Genomic DNA, 24,817 nt, shown 5'->3' with positions numbered 1-24,817 from the left:
CTACATAGTGCTATTTTTGTTTGTTTGTTTTTGTTTTTGAGACCGAGTCTCACTCTGTTGCCCAGGATGCAGTGCAGTGGCATGATCTTGGCTCACGGCAACCTCTGCCTCCCAGATTCAAGCAATTCTTGTGCCTCAGCCTTCCAAGTAGCTGGGAGTATAGGCGTGAGCCCCCACGCCCAGCTAATTTTTGTATTTTTAGTAGCGACGGGGTTTCATCATGTTGGCCAGGCTGGTCTTGAACTCCTGACCTCAGGTGATCCACCCGCCTCGGCATCCCAAAGTGCTGGGATTACAAGTGTGAGCCACCACACTAGGCCTTTAGTGCTATACTTTTATATGACTGGCAGTGCAGTAAGTTTGTTTACACCAGTATCACCACAAACATATAATTGTGCTATGATGTCACTAGGTAATAGGCATTTTCCAGCTCCATTATAATCTTATGTGATCACTGTCATTTCTGCAGTCCATCATTGCCCAAAATGTCCTTGTGTGGTGCATAACTGTACTCAAATATCTACAAAGAGCATTTCTTCTGGTACCAGTAAATATTTCATTACTTAATATACTCTACCCCCTGCTCCTGCGAACCTCAGTCCATCCTAAGAACAATCTTCACATCTGCCTTTCTGGACTTTCTACTATAAACTAAATATTTATTCACCAGAGAAACTGCTGTATACTAGGTGTTATGAAATATAAATTTTTTTATATCAAAGACATTGTATAATTACATGAAGACCAATGGAGTAATTCATCTTAATTCTAAGTATTAGAAAACTTTTGTTTTCCTTGAAGAATGGACATTTTTTTTCCTTCTAAAACAATGTAAGCAAATGACCTTCTCATTTTGGTTGCCAGAATGCTCAGTTTGTATCCCTAACTGACTACCTGTGTAGGTTATAATAACTTGTTCTGATCTCCTAGTGCTCATTTGTATGTGTTTATTTTACTGTATCTTGTTTGCCATCTTGAGTCATTTTTTACACACAATGGAGTTATAATAAAATAGCTATTGCCTATTATGATAAAAGAAATACCTTCTAGCTATTTGATTGTGATCCTAGTTTTCCATTTCTAGTAATGAAGTTAAAGGCTCTGCAGGGAATAAAATAAAAAGCTATAGGCAGATGTGAATCAGTAGAATCATAACAATTAGAATTTATTGAGCATTTACTTTATGTCAGGCACTGTTTTACTACCTTACATAAATGAACTCACTTATTCTTTACAATAGTCTAATGAATTGGAAAGCCAAGAGGTCAGCATCCCAGGAGATCTAAAGGAGTCAGTCTAAATAGTCAGTTATATATGTAATTCAAGGAAAAACAAAATGGGCCAAAATACCTATGAGGTTACCTCATCATTCAAAAGACTAAAAAGATTATGCTGCTAAATTAAACCCTATGCATTTAGATTAAAACTAGAGTCCAGGCCGGCATTGTACTATGTATTATATGAGGCTTATAAAAGATTTAGGATGATTTACAACTTCAAAACAGCTTATGTAAAAAAGTACTTGTGAAAGAACCAGAAAACAGTAAAGAAGGTGTCTAATACAGGAGAATAATGCAAACCATCACTACAAAGGATTTCTAAGAAGGCAGGGGACTGAAAGTGTCAGAGAGTCAGGATATGAGCGTGGCCTTTAAAAAAGGGTGGATAGGGTTTCTGGAATACAACGAAGAAAGTAGGACACATAAAAGTGTCAAGGAATAGTTTGAAAAGAAGCAAAGTGTGATAAGAGGGTATAGTAGGGACAAAAAACAGGCCTGCCCACATGTATTATTTTTGAGAAGAGAAAGGAAGTAAATAAGTAGATCAAACTATGAAAGACCTTTAGGTTAAAGAAGTTTACATTTGGGGCAGAGGTCACTGGGAAACTGTAGACTATTTTTTTTAACAAAGCAGTAGTTTAGTAAGGAGCTAGATAATGGTAGTGAGTCAACAGTGATCAATTTAGTTATCTAAGCACGAGGTACCAAGAACTTGGAAGCAGCAGTAGAAAGAGAGAAAGAAATCAATTATTAATCTATATCAAATAAAGTCAAGTTGATTGATCACAGATAAAGAGGAATCAGTGAGCAATAATTACAGGGCATTTAGTGTCTACTCGGCACTTTGTGATGTTTTTATCAATCAAAAACAAGATTTCTGGCAAGTGTGGTGGCTCATACCTGTAATGTCAGTGTTTTCGGAAGCCGAGGTGGGAGAATTGTTTGAGTTCAGGAGATGGAGGCCAGCCTTGCCAATATAGTGAGATCCTGTCTCCACAAAAAAACTGTAAAATTGTGGGTGTGGTGGTACACACTTGCAGCCCTAGCTACTCAGGAGGCTGTGGCAGGAGCCCGGGAGTTCAAGGCTACAGTGAGCTATGATTGTGCCATTGCACTCCAGCCTGGGCAACAGAGCAAGACCTTCTCTCAAAAATAAAACAACAAACAAACCAAGATTTCTGTCTTCAAGAAGTGTATAATCTAGTTGCACTACCTCAAGTTTTATAACTTGATAAAATGAGATTATTCTGGCCTAACCCTTGCCCCAAATCACAGAGCTGATCATTGACAATCAAAGAAATGCTTGGAGGTAGGAAAAATGTAGATCAGCACAGGATCATGGATCCTGAAAGAAGCTCAAGCTTTAAGGCATAACAGTGGCAAAAAGTGCCAATTCTGCAAATGTCAAGTAGAAAAAGAACTGAGAAACAGGCACTGGGTTTGTCCTTGAGAGATCAATCTTCCAAGATTGGTGAGGGTCAAAGCCACAGAATGTAAGTTTCATGAAGTCTGTAAATGAAAGAAAATTAAAAAAAAAACAAAACAAAACAGCACAGCATTTGGCAACTTTTTTCCCCAAGATCATGGAGGAATGTCTCCAGGATTTTTAGAACTTTGTTGGTAAAAATGTGATAAAATAACACTATGATTAGTTTAGGCATTAGTAAAAAAATGAGTTATACTTTGAGGAAAAATGCTACAGCAAAAAAGGTGAGAGAAGGAGAAAGATGAGAAAAATCTGTCTTTGCAAGTTAAGAGAATGAATTTGCCTCAACACTATTATCCCCAGACTGGTGAGAAGTTTTCAGTCCTGCTCTGAAGCCAGATCCCTCTCTTCTGGTAGTAGAGCCAGCAAGTATGAAGACACACACACAGGATTTTCTCTTCATGTGAAGGGGCTGATGTGGTTAGAAAACAGAGGATAACCTGGTGGTTCAGGGACCCACGCTTGATGGAACAGATTAGCAGAGAAACTACTAGGTGTCAGGTAGCTTTATACTCTAAAGTTGGAGTCCTTCAGAATATTAGATTTCATATGTTAAGTTTTTTGAGTCATCCCTTTGTTTTATTGTGAACTTATTTGAGAAAAGAGAAAGAAAGAACAGGGGGAGGGAGAAAAAGTAGGAAGGAGGGAAGAAGGGAGGGGAGAGGAAAGAAGGATGGATGGAAAGAACGAATGAAAGCTTAAAACGGGTATAGGTATCTAATAAAAGAAAATTAGAACAAGTATATATATACTTGAATTATATATATATTTCAGTGGTGGGAGGTTCCTGTGCTAGGTATATGTGTTCCTGTGCTAACATTAATAAAAGCTCAGCTATTACTCTTTAGTATGAAGGTGCTGATGTCTGATCAGAGTTGAACTCTGACTGAAGGCTTTTCCACAGTCATTACATTTGTATGGCTTCTCCCCGGTATGAGTTCTCTGATGAATAATAAGGGATGAGCTTCGACTGAAGCCCTTTCCACACACTCTACACTTGTGGGGCTTTTCTCCAGTGTGGATTCTCTGATGTTCTGTAAGAGAGGAGCTTCGACAGAACACTTTCCCACATTCACTGCACTCATAGGGGTTCTCTCCAGTGTGTGTTCTCTGATGTTCAATAAGCGATGAGATCCAACTGAAAGCTTTTCCACATTTACTGCATTCATAGGGATTCTCTCCAGTGTGTATTCGTTGATGCTGAATTATGGTTGAACGGTCACTGAAGGCTTTCCCACATTCATTACATTTGTAAGGCCTTTCTTGAGTATGAGTTCGCTGATGCTGACTAAGGTTAGTGCTTCGGCTAAAGGCTTTTCCACATTCACTACATTCATATGGTTTTTCTCCAGTATGGATTCTCTGATGTAGACTAAGATGTGTGCTCCAGCTAAAAGCTTTTCCACATTCATTGCATTCATAAGGTTTCTCTCCAGTGTGAGTTCTTTGATGTTCAATAAGGTGTGTACTTCGGCTGAAAGGTTTCCCACATTTATTGCATTCAAAAGGCTTTTCTCCACCATGAATTCTACTGTGTACAAGAAGGTCTGATTGGTAACTAAAGGCTTTTTCACATTCATTGCATTTACAAGATTTTCTCTGTGAGAAAAGTCTTTGGTGTTTAATTAAGTCTGAATTATCTTTGGAGTTTTTCCTAGATATTGGGGATCCATCTCCCTTTGGAATTTTCTGTTGTGCATCAAGGTTTGGGCTTAGACTAAATTCACTGAATTCAGGGCCTTCCTCCCCTGTGAAAATTTCTTTGAGTGTCACTGACACTTTTCTGACCACTGTGTTCTCAAAAGAGGATTTCTTCTGTGCAGGACATTTTGTCTGCCTTGATAATTGGCCTTCATTTTTATAGGCTTCTTCATTTGTAGGACCCTGAGCAGTATTCCCTCTGAGGCTTTCCATTGCTGACCCTGAAAACTCTAGTTCTTTGGAAACAGTCTGATTGGTGTTGATGCTTTGGTTCAGTTCAAATCCCCCTATCTGAAAGACATTTAAAGTGTAAATGTCATCTGTGTCTACTGTGGAGAGCAAAGAAAATAAACCAGTAGAGAAAAGACAACTAATTTGAATTCATGCATACTAGCAACTTTATATGAGGAGTAAACAAAAAAGGATACTGGAGGAGAACAAAGCCAGAAGATAAGAGGCAGAATTTTTGCAGTGGGCATGGTGAACACAGAGACATCAAGAAATATGGAAACAGTTATTGGGTAATATGCTAACCCAAACAAATGGAAATGAGCAGGTGTACCAGCTGATGACAGAGAGTTGGGGATTAAATGGTAAAATGACCTATTATGGTAGTTGATTAATCATGGAAAATGAGAGCAAGGAGAAGGATGAGAAGAATCAAGACTCTCAAGTGTAGAAAAAAGAAATGGAAAAAAGAAAGATGACTTGATCAAGCTTGAATGCAACCATTTTCCTGGGATTGAAAGAGAATAAAAATTTCAGAAATAGTAACTACCACACTGCTATCCCCATTTGCCTCTCAACTCTTCTTCCAATTATTATACTTTAGGTATTCTTCTAAAGAAGTCTACAGTCCTAGACTACCAGAGATTTAGCAGAACTTAGACATCATCTAGGCCAACCCACTCATCTGACAGATAGAAAACAGATTGAGTCACTTGCCTACATGACTCAACAAATTGCAAGGGCTTGGACTAGATCTTATCTTCTCCACATCAAATTGGTGGTCTTCTTATGACACTACTCACCTAGACAGGTATTTCTGGGCACTGCCCTCTTCAGCTTCCTGAAGATCCAACATCTACTGTTATTCTTCCTTCAACTGGGTGATCAAGTTCAATTAACATGCTGGGGTTCCTGCAGATTAGAAATGATTTAACACAAGGCTGCTGGTGCTGAAGACACAGAGCTATTCAGAGCTCAATCTCAGTGTTTTTATCTATAGAAAAGGTAGCGTGAGCTTTCACAGGGTCTATGGCAGGAGGCGCTGGAGAAAATGAGTCTCTGAAAGGGACTAAAATTAGATGCCAAAAGATGGGTTACATACACACACACAGGTTACATACATACACACACACACATCAGAATTACTTATGACACTTGTTACTCCAGATATCTAAACCTTGCTTTGGACCTAGCAAGTCTGATGGGACCCAGGCATTTGTATTTTAATACGTTCATGTGACTTGACAAGTTGAATGTCCAGAAAGAGCCTTAGAAATACAGTCTAGGTTGCTTGAACAAAGTGCTAACTTGGACTATCTTCTGCCCCTTAACATTCTTCTCACAGCAGGCGGGTATAAAACTGAAACTCAGCTTTCCATAGGACAGGAGGCCCCTTCTCTCTACAGAGGGGCTGAAACTTACCAAAGATCTCAAGCTTCCCAGGTACTAGACAGCTAGCTTTCCCAGATGACTCTTGTTTTGTTTTTTTTTTTTTGAGATGGAGTCTCGCTCTGTTGCCCAGGCTCAAGTGCAATGGCGCGATCTCAGCTCACTGCAAGCTCTGCCTGCCAGGTTCACACCATTCTCCTGCCTCAGCCTCCTGAGTAGCTGGGACTACAGGCGCCCACCACCACGCCCGGCTAATTTTTTGTATTTTTAGTAGAGACGGGGTTTCACTGTGTTACCCAGGATGGTCTCGATCTCCTGACCTCGTGATCCACCCGCCCCAGCTTCCCAAAGTGCTGGGATTACAGGCGTGAGCCACTGCGCCCGGCCAACTCTTGTTTAAAAAGCAAACACCTCACATTCATATTGGCTGGCACCAAGTAGTGTGTTTATGTCCACACTGACAATGTTGTTTTCCACTTGTATTATAAGAAGGGAGAGCAACAGGGCAGCAAGGACCTCTCCTGGAACATCAACCTATCAGAGCGTCCAGCAGAGTACCCTGGCTCCAGCAGCCTTTGTCAGGAAAATATGAAGATCTGGGAATCTGTGCCTTTTCTTCTTGCCCATCTCTGGACTCTAAATTTCCTCATTAAAGCTTGTTTAACCCCTCCTCTTGTTAATTCACTTGGAGTCCTTGTGTATTAAAGGAGGCAATGAACTGTATAACAGTTCCCCAAATATTTCTGCTCACAGCATAATTTGATATCCATGAGATTAGGGAGTTAATCTGGCTTCATAAAAATCTTTCCTTTCTCATAGACTGGGACCTCTCAGATGTGGAGGTTAGCCTTGGAGGATATGTGCCAAGAAGCCACGCATGGAGAACCTCAAGTAACATAACATGATGATGCTGTCTGTGTTCAGCTTTGCCAAGAACATGCCTTTCAACTGAAAACAGGGAAGATAAAAAGCCCTGCTACTGGGTTGATGCAGGAGTCAGAATTTCTTATTGTAGAATCTCACATTAAGATCCAATTGCTGGCAGGCGCAGTGGCTCATGCCTGTAATCCCAACACTCTGGGAGGCCGAGGCGGGTGGATCACTTGAGGTCAGGAGTTCGAGATCAGCCTGGCCAACATGGTGAAACCCCGTCTCTACTAAAAATAGAAAAATTAGTTGGGCATGGTGGTGCATGCCTGTAATCCCAGCTACACGGGAGGCTGAGGCTGGAGAATTGCTTGAACCTGGGAGGCAGAGGTTGCAGTGAGCCGAGATCGCACCGCTGCACTCCAGCCTGGGCGACAGAGTGAGACTCCGTCTCACAAAAAAAAAGATCCAATTGCATATTTTATTATGCCAACATTCCTTAATAGGAATTTGCCTTACTGCTACCTTGGCTGGCTTCCATTCTTGTAGCTCAGATCCTTAAGCTCCTCCATTGTTATTTGATATGGTTTAGATGTTTGTTCCCTCCAAATCTCATGCTGAAATGTGATTCCTCCCCAGCCTCCCCTGAAAAAAAGAAAAAAATCTGATTCCCAATGTTGGAAGTGGGGCCTGGTGGGAGATAGTTGGATCATGGGGGCAGATTCCTCCTGATTGGTTTAGCAGCATCTCCTTGGTGATAAGTGAGTTCTTCCTCAGTTAGTTCATGTGAGATTTAGTTGCTTAAAAGTTTGGGACCTCCCCTCCCTTGCTGTCTCTTGCCCCTGCTCTTACCATGTGACATGCTTGCTCCCCCTTTACCTTCCACCATAATTGGAAACTTCCTGAGGCCCTCACCAGAAGCAGATGCTGGAGCAATGCTTGCACAGCCTGCAGAACTGTGAGCCAAGTAAATCTCTTTTCTCTATAAATTACCCAGTCTCAGGTATTTCATTTCCATAGCAATGCAAGAATGGCCTAACACATTATTTTATTGTCAGTTTACTATAACCTCTCTCTTTTATTACAGTGGTCCTCAAGATGGCATCCTAGGGAGACTCTGGGGAATTTGTGAGGTTATTTTGGGTTGTCACAATGATTGGATAGTACTATTAGAATTTAATGGGGGCCAGGGATGATAGACATTCCTGCAGAAAAAAGAACTGTCATTTATCCTACCTGACTTTCAAAAAAGTTGTTAATAATTACCTGAAACTAAAACCTAGTAACACTCTATGCATACATACAAAGTATTTTGCATAGCTTTTATATGTATTGGAAAATCAAGGAAATATACATTTTTTTTCTTTCTTTTTTTGAGACAGGGTCTCACTCTATCACCCAGGCTGGAGTGCAGTGGTACAATTACAGTTCACTGCAGCCTTGACCTCTCCAGGCTCAGGTGATCCTCTGACTTCAGCCTCCTAAGTAGCTGGGACTACAGGCACACACCACCATGTATGGCTAACTTTTAATTTTTTTCGTAGAGATGGGGTTTCACCATGTTGCCCAGGCTGGCATCAAACTCCTGGGCTCAAGTGATCTGCCCACCTCAGCCTCCTAAAGTGCTGGGATTACAAGCATAAGCCACCACGTCCAGCCAAAATATACATTTTTTGTTTCAATGTTACTAGGAATTTTTCATCATTTCAGGGAAATAAAACCACTTATGGTATTAGATTCACAAATATAATTCATAAATCAGGCTGCATTTGTAGTTGTATTCAGTGATTCTAATAGGTGTAAGCACCTATTTCATCCAGTCATTTACATGCTGAAATGCATATTATTCTATTATAAATCACTTTCCTTTTCCTTCTCCTTCATATTATAGTTAAGGTAACATATTGATATTTTTGAAATTATTTCATAGGTAGGTAGGTAGTATTATCTATGAATTTTATTTCAGAATAGTAAAGGGAATGGTAGGTCTGAAGGGTAGAGAAATACTTCTCTAGTGCAGTGGAACTAAAATATTGACAGTTACATGACAGATGAATATTGCATCTCCCAGTAGGTAAATTACAAAGCCTCTAAAGCTACTAAAGCAAAAGTTCTTGTCCCCAACAGAAGTCTCTGAAGATTTGAGAATACCCATACTGCCATAAGGTAATATGAGAACTAATGGGAATGTTGTACTTAGTGGAATATTATTACATTATTAAATACTATATCCCATTCTGGAGAAGAGAGATTGTTAGGAAATATTTAGTTTTTGGAGGCATTATGAAACCAGGGAGATCCAAAATTTGAAGATTTTTGCAAATTGTCTCACTAGAAGAACCCTGAAATATAGGATATCTAAAAGTAGGCAGAATATCCTGACAAGAGAAAGAACTATGACAGAGTTCTTGGATATGGCCAATTTGAAGTTCACTCTCATGCTTATTAATATTTTAATGATTGTTAAACTGTGCCAATTTGATATGAGATTATCTATAATCAACTAATGTGTATATACTATGTATTAGGCTGTTCTTGCATTACTATAAAGAAATACCTGAGGATGGGTAATTTATAAAGGAAAGAGGTTTAATTCGCTCATGGTTCTGCAGGCTGTAAAAGCATGGTGTTGGCATCTTCTCAGCTTCTGGTGAGCCTTCAGGGAGCTTTTACTCACAACGGAAGGTGAAAGGGGAGGAGGCATATCACATAGTGAAAGCAGGAGCAAGGCAGGGAGGGAGATGCCACATTTTTACACACCAGATCTCATGAGAACTCACAAGCTATGAGGGATCTACCTCCATGATCCAATCACCTTCCATCAGGCTTCACTTCCAGCATTGGTGATTACAATTCAACATGAGATTTGATGGGGACATATATTCAAACCATATCATTCTGCTCCTGGCCCCCAAGTCTCAAGTCCTCACATTGCAAAATACAATCAGTATTTTTAGGGGACTGCTCAACAGTCCCCTAAAGTCTTAAGTCATTCTGGCATTAACTCAAAAGTCCCAAGTCCAAGTCCAAAGTCTCATCTGGAGATGAATTTCTTCCACCTATGAACCTGTAAATCACAATTTATTTACTTCCAAGATACAGTGGAGGTGCAGGCATTGGGTAAACACTCCCATTGTAAAAGGGAGAAATCAGCCAAAAGAAAGGGGCTATAGGCTCCATTCAAGCTTGAAATACAGCAAGGCAGTCATTAAATCTTAAAGCTCCAAAATAATCTCCTATATGTCCCACATCTAGGGCACAATGGTGCAAGGCCTTGGGCAGTTCCACTTCTGTGGCTTTGCAGAGTTCAGCCCCACGCTGCTCTCCCAGGTTGTTGAGTGCCTGTGGCTTTTCCAAGCACAGGGTCTAAGCTGCTGGTGGATCTACCATTTTGGGGTCTGTATGGTGGCCCCCTTCCCACAGCTCCACTAGGCAGTGCCCCAGTGGGGACCCTGTATGGGGCCTCCAACTCCACATTTTCCCTCTTGACTGCCCTAGTAGAGGTTCTCTAAAGGGACATCTGCCCCTTACAGCAGGCTTCTGCCTGGACACCCAGGCCTTCTCATACATCCTCTTAACTAGGCAGAGGCTGCCAAGCCTCCTTCACTCTTGCACTATGCATATCCACAGGCTTAACACCACATGGAAGCCACCAAGGCTTACAGCTTCTACCCTCCAGAGCAGCAGCCTGAGCTGTACCTGGGCCCACTGGAACCATGGCTGGAGCCTGAGCAACCAGGATTTAGGAGCAGCCTCCTGGAGTGGTGCAGGGCAGTGGGACCCAGGATCTGGCTCTGAAATCCTTAAGTCCTCCTGGGCCTCTGAGCCTATGATGGGAGGCATTGCCTCTTAGATCTCTGAAATGTCTTTGAGGGCTTTTTCCTATTTTCTTGACTATTAGCACTTGGCTCCTTTTTAGTTATGCAAATCTCTCTAGCAAGTGGCTGCTCCATGACCTGCTTGAATTTCTCTCCCGAAAAAGCTTTTTTTTTTTCCTCTGCAAATTTTCCAAACTTTTATGCTCTGCTTCCCCTTTAACTTCCAACTTTAAGTCATTTTTTTGCTCCTACATCTGAGGACAGATAGACTGTTAGAAAGAGCCAGGCTACATCTTCCTTTGCTGCTTAAAAATTTCTTCTGCCAGATACCCTAAATCAACATTCTGAAGTGCAAACTTCCACAGATCCCTACGGCAGGGGCACAAGGCAACCAAGTTCTCTGCTAAGGCATAGCACACATGACCTTTGCTTTAGTTCCCAATAAGTTCCTCATTGCCATCTGAGACTTTGTCAGCCTGGACTTCACTGTCCATATCACTATCAGCATTTTTGTCACAAACATTTAACCAGTCTCTAAGAAATTCTAAACCTTCCCTCATCTTCCCATCTTCTGAGTCCTCCAAACTCTTCCACCCTCTGCCTGTTCCCCAGTTCCAAATTTCCTTTCACATTTTTAAGTATCTTTATAGCCAAGCCAGCTCCTCAGTACCAATTTGCTGTATTAGGCCATTCTTGCATTGCTATAAAGAAATACTTGAGGCTGGGTAATTTATAAAGAAAATATGTTTAACTGGCTCACAGTTCTTCAGGCTGTACAACCATGGTGCTGGCATCTGCTCAGCTTCTGGGGAGGCCTCAGGGAGCTTTTACTCATGGTGGAAGGCAAAGGGGGATCAGGCACATCACATGGCAAAAGCAGAAGAAGAGAGAGGTGGAGAGGTACCACACACTTTTACACAACCAGATCTCATGAGAACTTATGCATTATCACAAGGACAGCACCAAGCCCTGAGGTATTGACCTGTAAGATCCAATCACCTCATGTCAGGTCCCATCTCCAACATTTGGGATTACAATACAACTTGAGATTTGGTGGAGACACATATTCAAGCCATATCATACATAGTGCAAGAGTCTCAAAGTGTAGTTGTTTTTTCATTTCAAATAAGCTCATTATATATACAACTGTATTATGCATCAGATGTGTTTGTGTATGTGACACATATGATAGACACATACAAACTCCACTAGGGAAACTTTCTACCTAGAAAAAATGAAAAAAGAACCTGTGAAAGGAATCTAACTTGGAAGTACAGTCTCTAGAAATGGCCTTTCTTTGGGCCTGCCTATTCTAAGAATTGTATGAATATTGACTCATTTATTGTTCACAATAACTCTGAGGGGAATTATTATTATTCCTGCAATACAAATAAATAGTGTGAAGTACAGAGAAGTTAAGTAATTTGGCACAAGGCCAAGTAATAAATCCTAGATTCAAACTCATTATACTATACAGTATGTGTTGCTTCTCAACAGACAGGGAAAGAATGCCTGAATCACACTTTCTGTTTAGCGGCCTGTAAATGGCCAAGAAACTAAACTCCACTGATGTCAGAAGGTTATCAGCATGATCTTGACTTCAGAGTGCTGTAGGGGTATAGAGAGTGACTGCCTCCCAGAGCCAGTCCCTGAAAGGCTGCAGTAAATCTCAGCCACACTAACAGCCCTATCTATGTAACCTATGGAGTAAAGTCTCTGGCTTTGGCCGGGCGTGGTGGCTCATGCCTGTAATCCCAGCACTTTGGGAGGCCGAGGTGGGCAGATCACCTGAGATCAGGAGTTCGAGACCAGCCCAACATGGTGAAACCCTGTCTCTACTACTATATATACTCTACTAATATAAAAATTAGCCAGTCATGGTGGCACGCACCTGTAGTGCCAGATACTCAGGAGGCTGAGGCAGGAGAATTGCTTGAACCTGGGAGGCAGAGGTTGCAGTGAGCCAAGATTGTACCACTGCACTCTGGACTGGGCGACAGAGCAAGACTCCATCATCTCAAAAAAATAAAAAATAAATAAAGTCTCTGGCCTCCACTGAAGTGCAAGTGGCATCCTCAGCACAATTCAGGGAAACATCAGATAGAGGCCCAGAGCTATAGGCACTGACTAGGTAATCCGGATTTTGGTTATAGAATAGAAACCAGGGAAAAATAAACAATCTGGTTTTGTGTCTCCTCACCTGCAAAATGAAGATGCTGGACTTGATTGGTCCAAAGCTATCAGATACCTGGTAGTTTAACTTTAGATCCCAAACTTTGAGGCACACAGCCATCTGCCTAGACTAAGGGGAGAGAACTAGAATGAATCTACTCTTTTTCAAATCCTCGGAGACATGTAAGATCTCAAGGTCCATGTTTCAGATGAAACCATTCAAGAAATAGGCCAAAAAAAGCCTGTGTTCATTAATCATCTAATGATGAATTAGAGTGAGGGAGTGTTGAAGATATTAAGGACAGTCAACAGGCAAATAAAGAATAGTCCCCTTGGCAAAATTTGGCAGACTCATCTAAGAAGGGAAGTTCCTTTGAAAGAGAAATAAATGTGTCTTTGGTTGGCGTGATGAAACACACTTTCAGAAAAGAGGGAAGAATACTTAACTCATGTGGAATATGGATCTTATGGAGAGGTAGATAGTTGCCTTTCCATCTTCTGCCTCCTCTTGGTTTTATTTTTAATGAAAGGCAGAAATAGGCAAAGGTCATAGTCTAAGGCATCCAGAACCTCTGTCCAGTAATGTCCACATCTAGCCTGTTGAATGCAACCCTAAGGATTAAGAAGTAAAATGATTGGGAGGCCGAGACAGGTAGATCACCTGAAGTCAGGAGTTCAAGACCAGCCTGGCCAACATGGGGAAACCCCATCTCAACTAAAAATACAAAAAAATTAGCTGGGCGTGGTGGTGGGCACCTGTAATCCCAGCTACTTCAGGAGGCTGAGGCAGGAGAATCGCTTGAACCCAGGAGGCGGAGGTTGCAGTGAGCCAAGATAGTACCATTGCACTCCAGCCTGAGGGACAAGAGCGAAACTCTGTCTCAAAAAAAAAAAAAAAAAAAGTACAATAAATGCCCCCAAGTAATCCCATCTCCTCTCAGATATAAAGAAAATGACAATGGACACTTATGTCTGAGTTTCAAGTTCATCTTTTATGATAAAAGACAGATCTGAGCCAATTCCAAACTTTCTCTAAACCCTTTAGGTGATCCAGCCTCTCTGACGTTCTCTTCATATGGGGTATGAGTTCAAAGACACTACGGCACTAGTCCCCTTACTTCTTCCTGAGGGTCAAAATAGAAGACAGATGACACTGCTTACAGCTGCGCTTCTTTGGTCAAGTCACTTTTCTGAAAAATCTCGTCCCACATTATAAAACGCCATTACTAGCATGTGCTTGACTTTTCTTACAAATCTTTCATCAATACTGCAAGTTAAACTATGGCAAACATTTACAATAAAGAATATCATATGTAGTATAAGGGAGATGATGCTATTGCTGTGCTCATCTCACATCAACGAATTTGAAAACTGTGATGGTGTATGTTTAAGGAAAGATGCTGTCAGAGGATTTATGAGGCTCCCTTCAGCAGCTGCTGCTCTAGAGCATGGAGAGATGCATTCTTTTTCCCGGCTTTGGAGGATGTATATAAGATGGGAAAGGGAAGTCTAGTGGATGTGACAAAAGTTTCAGGGATAGCTCCCAAACATATTTCAGAGAGGCCAAGAGGTTAGGGCTATACCTTTATCCAGAGTCCATCCAAGGGATTCCTCCACCATGACATGGAAAGTTGCCTCTCCTTTTCTCCTTTCTTCCTCATACTTTCATTATTTGAGTCACCTTACTGCTCTCTGGATACTGTATCCCTACAAAATCATTATTCTCTTAAGTGGTCACAACATGCTGCAGCCCTAGCCAACCTGGTGGTTTGCTATTCCTTTATGTGACTCTAACTTTCTAGCACTAACAGCGCTGGCCACCACTGTTACCCTAATTACCTAAAATTCTTTTGACATTGCCCGTCTCTCCTATAATCAATTCCTGATCCAGGGATAATTCTCCTTTATTTTCTACCCCCTTCAGAAGGAAGAAGGTTTTGAAGGGTCTGGAATAGGGCTTCTCTGGGTGCTTTGTTTTGCGGCACTAGGTTGTTTGCTTCCTGGAGCCTTTGCCAATCCACAAAGCAATCAGCAGAACTGCCTAGGCAGCCTCAGTTTAACCACAGAATAGAGAAAATCTTGTCCTACCAAAGGTGATCTTCAGGTAACAACGTTCACAGAGATTGGCTCAAAGCACAAACTCACACATAAAGCACAAACACAAACACAAAGATCCACAGTAACTGTCAATACACCTACAACAAATAATTAACAACTACTTTATTCAAGTACCAACCTTCATCATCAGAAACATAAACTAAGGACTGGCACTCACTAGCCTCTGTAACTTAAGTACTTCTCTTTTTTGGAGGGGAGGGGCGCGGAGTTTCACTCTTGTTGCCTAGGCTGGAGTGCAATGGCGTGGTCTCGGCTCGCTCCAACCTCTGCCTCCCGGGTACAAGCGATTCTCCTGCCTCAGCCTCCCGAGTAGCAGGGATTACAGGCGCGCGCCACCACTCCCACCTAATTTTTGTATTTTTAGTAGAGAACGGGTTTCACCATATTGGCCAGGCTGATCTCGACCTCAGGTGATCCGCCCGCCTTGACCTCCCAAACTGCTGGGATTACAGGCGTGAGCCACTGCGCCCGGCCGAGCAAGCACTTCATCTCTGTGTGCCTCAATTTCCTTATCTGTAACATGGGGATAATAATAGTACATTACTTCATAGGGTTGATGCGAGGATTAAATGAGTTAATGCAGGTAAAAACTCTTGGAGCAGTGCCTGCACTCAGTAAGCACCTGGGAAACACCCCAGTACCGAAGCCCTCCCTCGCCCAGCTAGAGGGGAAGCAGGGAACAACCCTGCTCTTTTTCATCTCCCAGGGATACACCCGGGGAAAACCACTGGCTGTCACTGCCGCAGAGGGACTAGGCTGTCCCGCCAGTGAGACGAGCGCTGGGGGCTTCTTGACCCCACGCCACGCGGCGTCCCAACCGTGGAGGTGCCTCCTGACCCGACCTGCAGCCAAACCACCCGCGACCCCTTCGCCCGTTTCCTTCGAAGAAACCGTGTTTCCGCTTTCCAGAACCTCCAAGAGCACCCACCTTGGTCCCGGGGCCCTGTAAGCCCCACTCACCGGCCGCCTCCGGCCGAGTACCCCAGACACACCCCGGGCGGGTCCCGCACTTAGAGCGGAACCTGAGTGCGCGGGGCTTGGGGAAGTCGGAAGGATTAAAGAGAAACCCACGCGTCGAACCGCTGCTCCAACGCCCATCAGGTTTCCTAGGATCACAGGCACTCTTCCATTCAGACTGCTGCTGATCATGCTCTGCTCGGTATGCGGGGCCAGTCATTGTCTGAGCAGTCACCTGGACCTAAGTCTCCTGACGCGGACGACCAGTTGCAAAACAGAGACCACACTGCGAGTGAGCAACGTATCAGCAGCAGTCGCAGCTCTGCGCTTGCGCCCGAGAGCCAGCGACAGCAGGGCTGTTTTGGGATTCACTTTCGTTGAGGTTTTTGCAAAGCCCCTCCCCTGGTATGTGAGAGGCTGAGAGGTTGGTGCTAGAGGCAAGAGGAAGGGAGTCTGCGAGAGGTACCGAAGACCACCTTGATACACTGCAAAGTATAGCCTAGACCGGTGGTTCATAGAGTTTTAAATAGCGTACACGAATAAATCACCAAGTGAGCTTGTTAAAATACAGCTTCACAAGATTTACACTCCGAGATCGACTCATTGGCCTGGAACATTGCATTTTCAAGGGGCATCCCAGATGATTCTGATGCAGGTGGTCTCTCCAGCCTGTCTGGAGAAACTGGCTCCGTTGAACAATCTAGTTGCTTAAATACTGTTAAATGCAAGACATGTCTCAAATTTCACCAAAAGAAAAAGATGAATAAAATCAGGACACTACCCTAATCTAGTAGATTTTTTTAAATTCCAGATAATTTTAATATAAGGTAATGAAGTTGCACAATGTGCCCTGGGAGGTCAGAGCAGGGGAAACTTATGGAACGAGGGACACTGGAGTGGTTTGACTAATGGAAGGTTTAATGGAAAACATAGAGGAGGGCAACCTTACAAATAGTTGAGGAACTAGAAGAGTGGAAAGCATGTGCAAAACTGCAGGTCTGATGCATGACAGCTGTTTACAAGTACCATAGAAACATCAAGTAAGTATAAAGCATAAGCCATGAAGTACAAAGGAGCAGGATCCAAATTATAAAGCTGGAAGAAGCAGGATCCAAATTATAAAGCTGGAAAGAATTAGATAAAATCTAATTTTATCATTTCCTATTTTTAAAAATTAAAAACACTTGCAAACTGTGGTAAACTACGCACAACATTAAAGTTACCATTTTAAAGTCATACAGTAAAGTTTTTAGTGTATTCACAACAGCACTGTCACTATCTAATTCTAGAACATTTTCGTCATCCCTAAAGATGCCCATTGAGCAGTCTCTATTCCCTGCTCCCCACAGTCCCTGGTAACCTTTATTTTACATTATGTTTCTATGAATTTGCCTGTTCTAGATATGCCATATAAGTAAAATAATACAATATTTTTCTATTTCTGTCTGGATTATTTTTAATTAGCATAAAGTTTTCAAGGTTCATTCATCCTGCAGCATCTATCCTTCATACCTTTTAATGGCTAAATAATATTCCATTGTGTATATGTGTGTGTTTATACATAAACAGTGTATAAATATACATACATAATATTTTGTTTATCCATTAATCTCTTGAACACTTGGGTGGTTCCCGCCTTTTGGCCATTGTGAATAATGCTGCTATGAACATTGGTGTACAAGTATCTGAGTCACTGTTTTCAATTCTTTGGGTATACACCTAGGCATTGAATTGCTAGATCATATGGTAACTCTGCAATCAGCCTTCTTGAGGAACCATCAAACTGTTTTCCATAATGGCTGCATCGTTTTACACTCCCATCAGCAATGCAGGAGGGTTCTAGTTCTCCACAACTTTGCTAACACTTGTTAACTTCTGTTTTGTTGTAGTTGTTGTATTATAGTCATCCTAATGGGTATAAGCTTTATCTCATTGTGGCTTTAATTTGCATTTCCCTAATGGCTAGTGATGTTGAGCATCTTGTCATGTGCTTATTTGTATGTCTTCTTTGGAGAAATGTCTGTTCAAATCCTTTGCCTATTTTTGAATTAGGTTTTGTTGTGTTGCATGAGTTTTTATATATTCCAGATATTCTTCTTCAGATATGATTTGCAAATATTTTCTCCCAGTAGGTGAAGTTTTTCTCTCTTTTGATAGTGTCCTTTGATGCATAAAACTTTTTAATTTTGATGAAGCTCAATTTATTTATTTTTATCACCTGTGCAATACTTGAAAATTACATTGTCTAATAAAGATTTTAATGTTTTCTGCTAAGAGTTTTATAGTTTTACTTCTTAAATTTAGGTCCTTGATCCATTTTGGGTTAATTTTTGTAGATAGTGTAAATACTACAACTTTATTATTTTGCATTTGGGTATCCAGTTTTCCCAGCACCGTTTGTTGAAAATACTGTCCATTTCCCATTGAATGGTCTTGGCACTTGTTGAAAATCAATCAATCAACCGTATATGTGAGGTTTATTTCTGGGCTCTCTTTTCTATTTATTGGTCTATATACCTATTCTTATTCCAGCACCACACTCTTTAGGTTACTGTAGGCTTGTGTAAAGTTTTGAAATTATGAAGTATGTGTCTTTAAACTTTATTCTTTTCTTCAAGGTTTTCATTGGTTATTCAGGGTAATTTGATTTTCCATATGAATTTTAGGATGGGATTTTCTATTTCTGCAAACAAAGGTTGAAATTTTTTTAAGGAATACATTGAATCTGTATATCAAATCGTCTTATCATCTTATCAATAGCTAGTCTTCCAACCCATGCGCATGGGATGTCTTTCCAATTATTTAGGTCTTCTTTAATTTCTTTAAGCAATGTCTTGCAGTATTAAGCGTACAGGTCTTTCACTTCCTTGGTTAAATTTATTCCTAGGTATTTTTATGCTATTTCTAATATGTATATATTCATTGCCATAAATTCCCCCTAAGCACTGCTTTCACAGCATTCTATAAATTTTGATAAGTTGTGTTTTCATTTTCATGTAGTTTGAAGTATCTTTTAATTGCTCTTGGCATTTCTTCTTTGACCCATGCATTATTTAGAAGTGTATTGCTTAATCTCCAAGTATTTGGGAGATTTTCCAATGGTCTTTCTGTTATTGATTTCTAGTTAACTCTATTGTCATCTGAGATAAGTCATTGTATGATTTCTATTCTTTTAAATTTGTTAAGGTATGTTTTACAGCCCAGAACATGGTCTATATTGATTAATGTTCCATGTGAGTTTGAGAAGAAAGAGTATTCTGCTGTTCTTGGATGAAGTCTATAGATGGCCATTATATCCAGTTGATTGATGATGTTGTTGATTTCAACTGTATCCTTACTGATTTTCTGCTTCCCAGATCTGCCCATTTCTGATAAAAAATTTTTGAGATTTCTGTGATAGTAGATGCATCTCTTCCTTCTTGAAGTTCTATCAGTTTTTGCCTCAAGTATTTTGAAAGTCTGTTTTTAGGTGCATACATATTAAGGATTATGTCTTCTTAGAGAATTAAACCCTGTCTCATTACATAATTCCCCTTTTTATCCCTGATAGCTCTCCTTGCTTTGAAGTCTGCTCTGTCTGAAATTAATATAGCTACTTCTGCTTTCTTTTGATTAGTGTTAGTATGGTATAACTTTATTGATTTACTTTTAATCTTTGTGTCTTTATCTTTAAAATGAGTTTCTTGTAGACAACATATATTATTTCTTCACAATCTCTGCCTTAAAATGGTGCATTTAGACCACTGATGTTGAAAGTATTATTGATATAGTTGGATTAATATCTACTATGCTTGTTAACTGTTTTCTATTTGTTGCCTTTGTTCTTGTTCTTATTTTTGTCTACCACTTTTCTCTGACTTTTTTGTTTTAATTGAACCCTTCATATGATTTTATTTTTCTTTTTTATTAGCATATTAGTTATACTTCTTTTTTCTAAGTGATTAATCTAGAGTTTGCAATATATATTTACAACTAATCTGAGTCTACTCTCAAATAACACTATAAAGCTTCATGGTAGTATGGCAAGTACCTTATAATAAAAAAAAATTCTTTTTTTTTGTTTTTGAGATGGAGTCTCGCTCTTGTTGCCCAGGCTGGAGTGCAGTAGCACGCTCTTGGCTCACTGCAACCTCCACCTCCCGTGTTCAGGCTTCTCCTACCTCAGCCTCCTAAGTAGCTGGGATTACAGGCACCCGCCAACACGCCAGGCTAATTTTTGTACTTTTAATAGAGACGGGGTTTTGCCATGTTGACCAGGCTGGTCTCGAATTCCTGACCTCAGGTAGTCTGCCTGCCTCGGCCTACCAAAGTGCTGGGATTACAGGCATGAGCCACAGCGCCTGGCCAATAACAAAATAATTCTAATTTCTTCTTTCTGTTCCTTGGTTCATTGCCGTCACTCATTTTGCACATACAGAAGAATACATGAGTGTGTGTATATGTAATTGAATATATATATCATTGAGTAAATACATTATTGTTATTATTTTGAACAAACTTTTAGGTCAATTAAAAATTGGCTGTAGTACATCAACTAACAATAAGAAAAATGCTTTTATTTTACCTTTACTTATTCATTCTCTCTCTCTCTTTTTTTTTTTTCTTTTTTTTTTTTTGAGATAGAGTCTTGCTCTGTCGCCCAGGCTGGAGTGCAGTGGTGTGATCTTGGCTCACTGCAACCTTCACTTCCCAGGTTCAAGCAATTCTTGTGCCTCTGCCTCCTGAGTAGCTGGGATTACAGGCATGCACCACCAAACCAGGCTAATTTTTGTATTTTTAGTAGAGACAGGGTTTCACCATGTTGGCCAGGTGGTCTCGAACTCCTGGCCTCAAGTGATCTGCCCACCTCAGCCTCCCAAAGTGCTGAGATTACAGGCTTGAGCCACCACACCCAGCCCATGTTCTTTATGTATATATATTTCCAAGTTCTAACTTCTGTTATTGTCCTTCTCCCTAAAGAAGTTATATTAAACTTTCATGCAAGACAAGTCTACTGGCAACAAATTCCTTAAACTTTTGTTTCTCTGAGAAAGTCTTTATTTTTCCTCAACTTTTGAAGGATGATTTTTCCAGAGTATAGAATTCTAATAGGTGGTTTTTAATCTCTAAATATTTAAATATTTCACTCCACTCTCTTCTTCTTTGCATGGTTTCTGAGAAGTCAGATGTAAATCTTATCTTTACTCCTCTATATATAAGCTGTTTTTTCCTCTCTATGACTTCTTCCAGGATTTTTCTTTAATTTCGATTTTCTGTAGCTTAAAAATGTTATCCCTAGGTGTTCTGGACTAAATGTTTGTGTCTCCCCAAAATTTATAAGTTGAAACCCTACCCCTCAATGTGATATTATTAGGAGATGGGGCCTTTAGGAAGTAACTAGGATTAGATGAGGCCATGTGGGTGGGGCCCTCATTAATAGGATTAGTGCCCTTATAAGAGTCATGAGAGAGCTTATTTCCTTTCTCTGCTCTCCACCATGTGAAGATACAAGAGTTTGGCAGTCTGCAGCCCAGAAGAGGGCCCTCACCCAAATCCAAATATGTTGTCATCCTGATCTCAGACTTTCAGAACCCAGAGGTGTAAGAAATTAATTTCTTTTGTTAATAAGGCACCTTGTCTATGAGAATTTGTTATAGTGACTCAAACTGACCAAGCCACTAGGTGTAGTTTTTTGGGCATTTATTTTGCTCAGTGTTCTCTAAGCCACTTTGATCTGTGGTTTGATATCTGACATTAATTTGGGAGAATTCTCAGTCATTACTGTTTCAAATATTTTTCCTCTTTCTTTATTCCTTCCTTCCCCACCCCCTGTCTTTGTCTCTCTCTCTCGGTGTGTTTCTTCTTTTTTTGGTATTCCTATTATACATATGTTGTACCTTTTTGTAGTTGTCCTAGTCCTTAAATATTCTTTTTTCAGAATTTGTTCTCTTTGCTTTTCAATTTTGTGTTTTGGTTTTTTTTTTTTTTTTTTTTTGAGACAGGGTCTGGCTCTGTTGCCCAGGCTGGAATACAGTGGCACAATCTCGGCTCACTGCAACCTCTGCTTCCTGTGTTCAAGCGATTCTCCTGCCTCAGCCTCCTGAGTAGCTGGGACTACAGGCATGCACCACCATGCCCAGCTAATTTTTGTATTTTTGGTAGAGATAGGGTTTTACCATGTTGGCCAGGCTGGTCTTGACCTCCTGACCTTAAGTGATCTGCTCACCTTGGCCTCCCAAAGTGCTGGGATTACAAGTGTGAGCCACTGTGCTCAGCCTGCTTTTCAATTTTGATGCTTTCTATTGGGATAAACATCAAGATCAGAGATTCCTTTTTTCTGCTATGTCTAGTCTACCAATAAGGCCATCAAAATCATTTTCATTTCTGTTACAGTGCTTTTGATCTCTAGCATTTCTTTCTGGTTCTTATAATTTATATCTCTGTGCTTACATTACCTATCTATTCTTGTATGGTGTCTACTTTACCCATCAGAGACTTTAGGATCTTAATCATCTTAGTCATCGTTGTTTCAAATTTCTGGTATGAGAATTCTAACATCCCTACCATATGTGAGTCTGGTTCTGATGCTTGTTCTTCCTCTTCAAACTGTCTGTGTGTATTTGTTTTTGTTTTGTTTTATTTTTTGCCTTTTTCGTATTTTCTTGATATCTGGAAATGCTGTGCTGAGTGAAAGAACTGCTGTAAATAGGCCACTTTTAAAAAAACTGCTGTATTTATTTATTATTTATTTTTTGAGATGGAGTTTCCCTCTTGTTGCCCAGGCTGGAGTGCAATGGCGCGGTCTCAGGTCACTGCAACCTCCGCCTCCCGGGTTCAAGTGATTCTCCTGTCTCAGCCTCCTATAGTGATAAATCAGCCTCCTGAGTAGCTGGGATTACTGGCGCCCATCACTACACCTGGCTAATTTTTGGTATTTTTAGTAGAGACAGGGTTTCACCATGTTGGCCAGGTTCCTCTCGAACTCCTGATCTCAGGTGATCCGCTTGCCTTGGCCTCCCAAAGTGCTGGGATTACAGGCGTGAGCCACCGCACCCGGCCTTTTTTTTTTTGAGATGGTGTCTTGCTCTGTCGCCCGGGCTGGAGTGCAGCGGCCCCGATCTCGGCTCGCTGCAACCTCCGCCTTCCAGGTTCAAGCAGTTCTCCTGCCTCAGCCTCCCGAGTAGCTGGGATTACAGGCACATGCCACCACAGCCCAGCTAATTTTTGTATTTTTAGTAGAGACAAGGTTTCACCATGTTGGCCAGGCTGGTCTCAAACTTCTGACCTCAGGTGATCCGCCTGTCTTGGCCTCCTAAAGTGATGGCACTACAGGTGTGAGCCACCACACCCAGCCTAAAACTTTTTTTGAGACAGAGTTTTGCTCTGTCACTCAGGCTGGAGTGCAGTGGCACGGTCATGGCTCACTGCAGCCTCCACCTCCTGGGTCAAGCAGTCCTCCCACCTCAGCCTCCTAAGTGGCTAGTGAGAGGTGACACAGTGCTGGCAGTCCTCACAGCCCTCGTTCGCTCTCAGCGCCTCCTCTGCCTGGGCTCCCACTTTGGCGGCATTTGAGGAGCCCTTCAGCCCGCTGCTGCACTGTGGGAGCCCTTTTCTGGGCTGGCCAAGGCCAGAGCCGGCTCCCTCAGCTTGCAGGGAGGTGTGGAGAGAGAGGCGCGAGCGGGAACTGGGGCTGCGCGCGGTGCTTGAGGGCCAGCTGGAGTTCCGGGTGGGCGTGGGCTTGGTGGGCCCCGCACTCGGAGCATCTGCCGGCCCCGGGCAATGAGGGGCTTAACACCCGGGCCAGCGGCTGCGGAGGGTGTACTGGGTCCCCCAGCAGTGCCGGCCCACCGAAGCTGCGCTCGATTTCTCGCCAGGCTTTAGCTGCCTTCCTGCCGGGCAGGGCTCGGGACGTGCAGCCCGCCATGCCTAAGCCTCCCACCCCCTCCGTGGGCTCCTGTGAGGTCTGAGCCTCCCCGATGAGTGCCGCCCCCTGCTCCACGGCGCCCAGTCCCATCGACTATCCAAGGGCTGAGGAGTGCGGGTGCAGCGTGAGGGACTGGCAGCCGGCTCCACCTGCAGCCACGGTGCAGGATCCACTGGGTGAAGCCAGCTGGGCTCCTGAGTCTGGTGGGGCCTTGGAGAACCTTTATGTCTAGCTCAGGGATTGTAAATACACCAATGGGCACTCTGTATCTAGCTCAAGGTTTGTAAACACACCAGTCAGCACCCTGTGTCTAGCTCAGGGTTTGTGAATACACCAATCGACACTCTGTATCTAGCTACTCTGGTGGGGCCTTCCAGAACGTTTGTGTCCACACTCTGTATCTAGCTAATCTGGTGGGGACGTGGAGAACCTTTGTGTCTAGCTCAGGGATTGTAAACCCACCAATCACCGCCCTGTCAAAACAGACCACTGGGCTCTACCAATCAGCAGGATGTGGGTGGGGCCAGATAAGAGACTAAAAGCAGGCTGCCCTAGCCAGCAGTGGCAACTCCTTCCACACTGTGGAAGCTTTGTTCTTTTGCTCTTTGCAATAAATCTTGCTACTGCTCACTCTTTGGGTCCACACTGTCTTTATGAGCCGTAACACTCACCATGAAGGTATGCAGGTTCCCTCCTGAAGCCAGCGAGACCACGAACCCACCGAGAGGAACGAACAAGTGCACACCTGCCGCCTTAGGACCTGTAACAGTCACCGCAGAAAGTTTGCAGCTTCACTCCTGAGCCAGCGAGACCACAAACCCACCAGAAGGAAGAAACTTCCAACACACAGGAACATCAAAAGGAACAAACTCTGGACACGTGGCCTGTAACGCTCACC

The 24,817-nt window shown here is 42.1% G+C and overlaps 1 protein-coding gene across 6 annotated transcripts in view; it reads right to left on the bottom strand.

Annotated features, from left to right (window-relative positions):
- Positions 1–24,817, bottom strand: part of ZNF391 (zinc finger protein 391) — an 83,173-nt gene that overhangs the window by 52,710 nt on the left and 5,646 nt on the right. For 2 of the 6 annotated variants that reach the window (XR_008503051.2, XR_008503050.2), the window contains exons 1-2: positions 15,988–16,356; positions 5,499–5,607 (exon numbers count right to left, since the gene is read on the bottom strand). Coding sequence is in view for 4 of the 6 variants with exons in the window: in XM_063665898.1 (XP_063521968.1) it covers positions 3,604–4,680 (1,077 nt within the window). In the remaining 2 variants the exon portion in view is untranslated. Of the gene's footprint in view, positions 1–17; positions 4,759–5,498; positions 5,608–15,177; positions 15,405–15,509; positions 15,573–15,987; positions 16,357–24,590; positions 24,680–24,817 lie in introns of those variants that run through there. The other 4 variants (XM_063665898.1, XM_054490590.2, XM_054490591.2 and 1 more) reach the window with 4 other exon arrangements.

The sequence above is a fragment of the Pongo pygmaeus genome, chromosome 5 (assembly GCF_028885625.2).
Source record: "Pongo pygmaeus isolate AG05252 chromosome 5, NHGRI_mPonPyg2-v2.0_pri, whole genome shotgun sequence".
In the NCBI taxonomy this organism is placed as follows: domain Eukaryota; kingdom Metazoa; phylum Chordata; class Mammalia; order Primates; family Hominidae; genus Pongo; species Pongo pygmaeus.
Note: the sequence above shows the minus strand (reverse complement) of the source record. Positions and strands in the feature narration are given on the sequence as shown.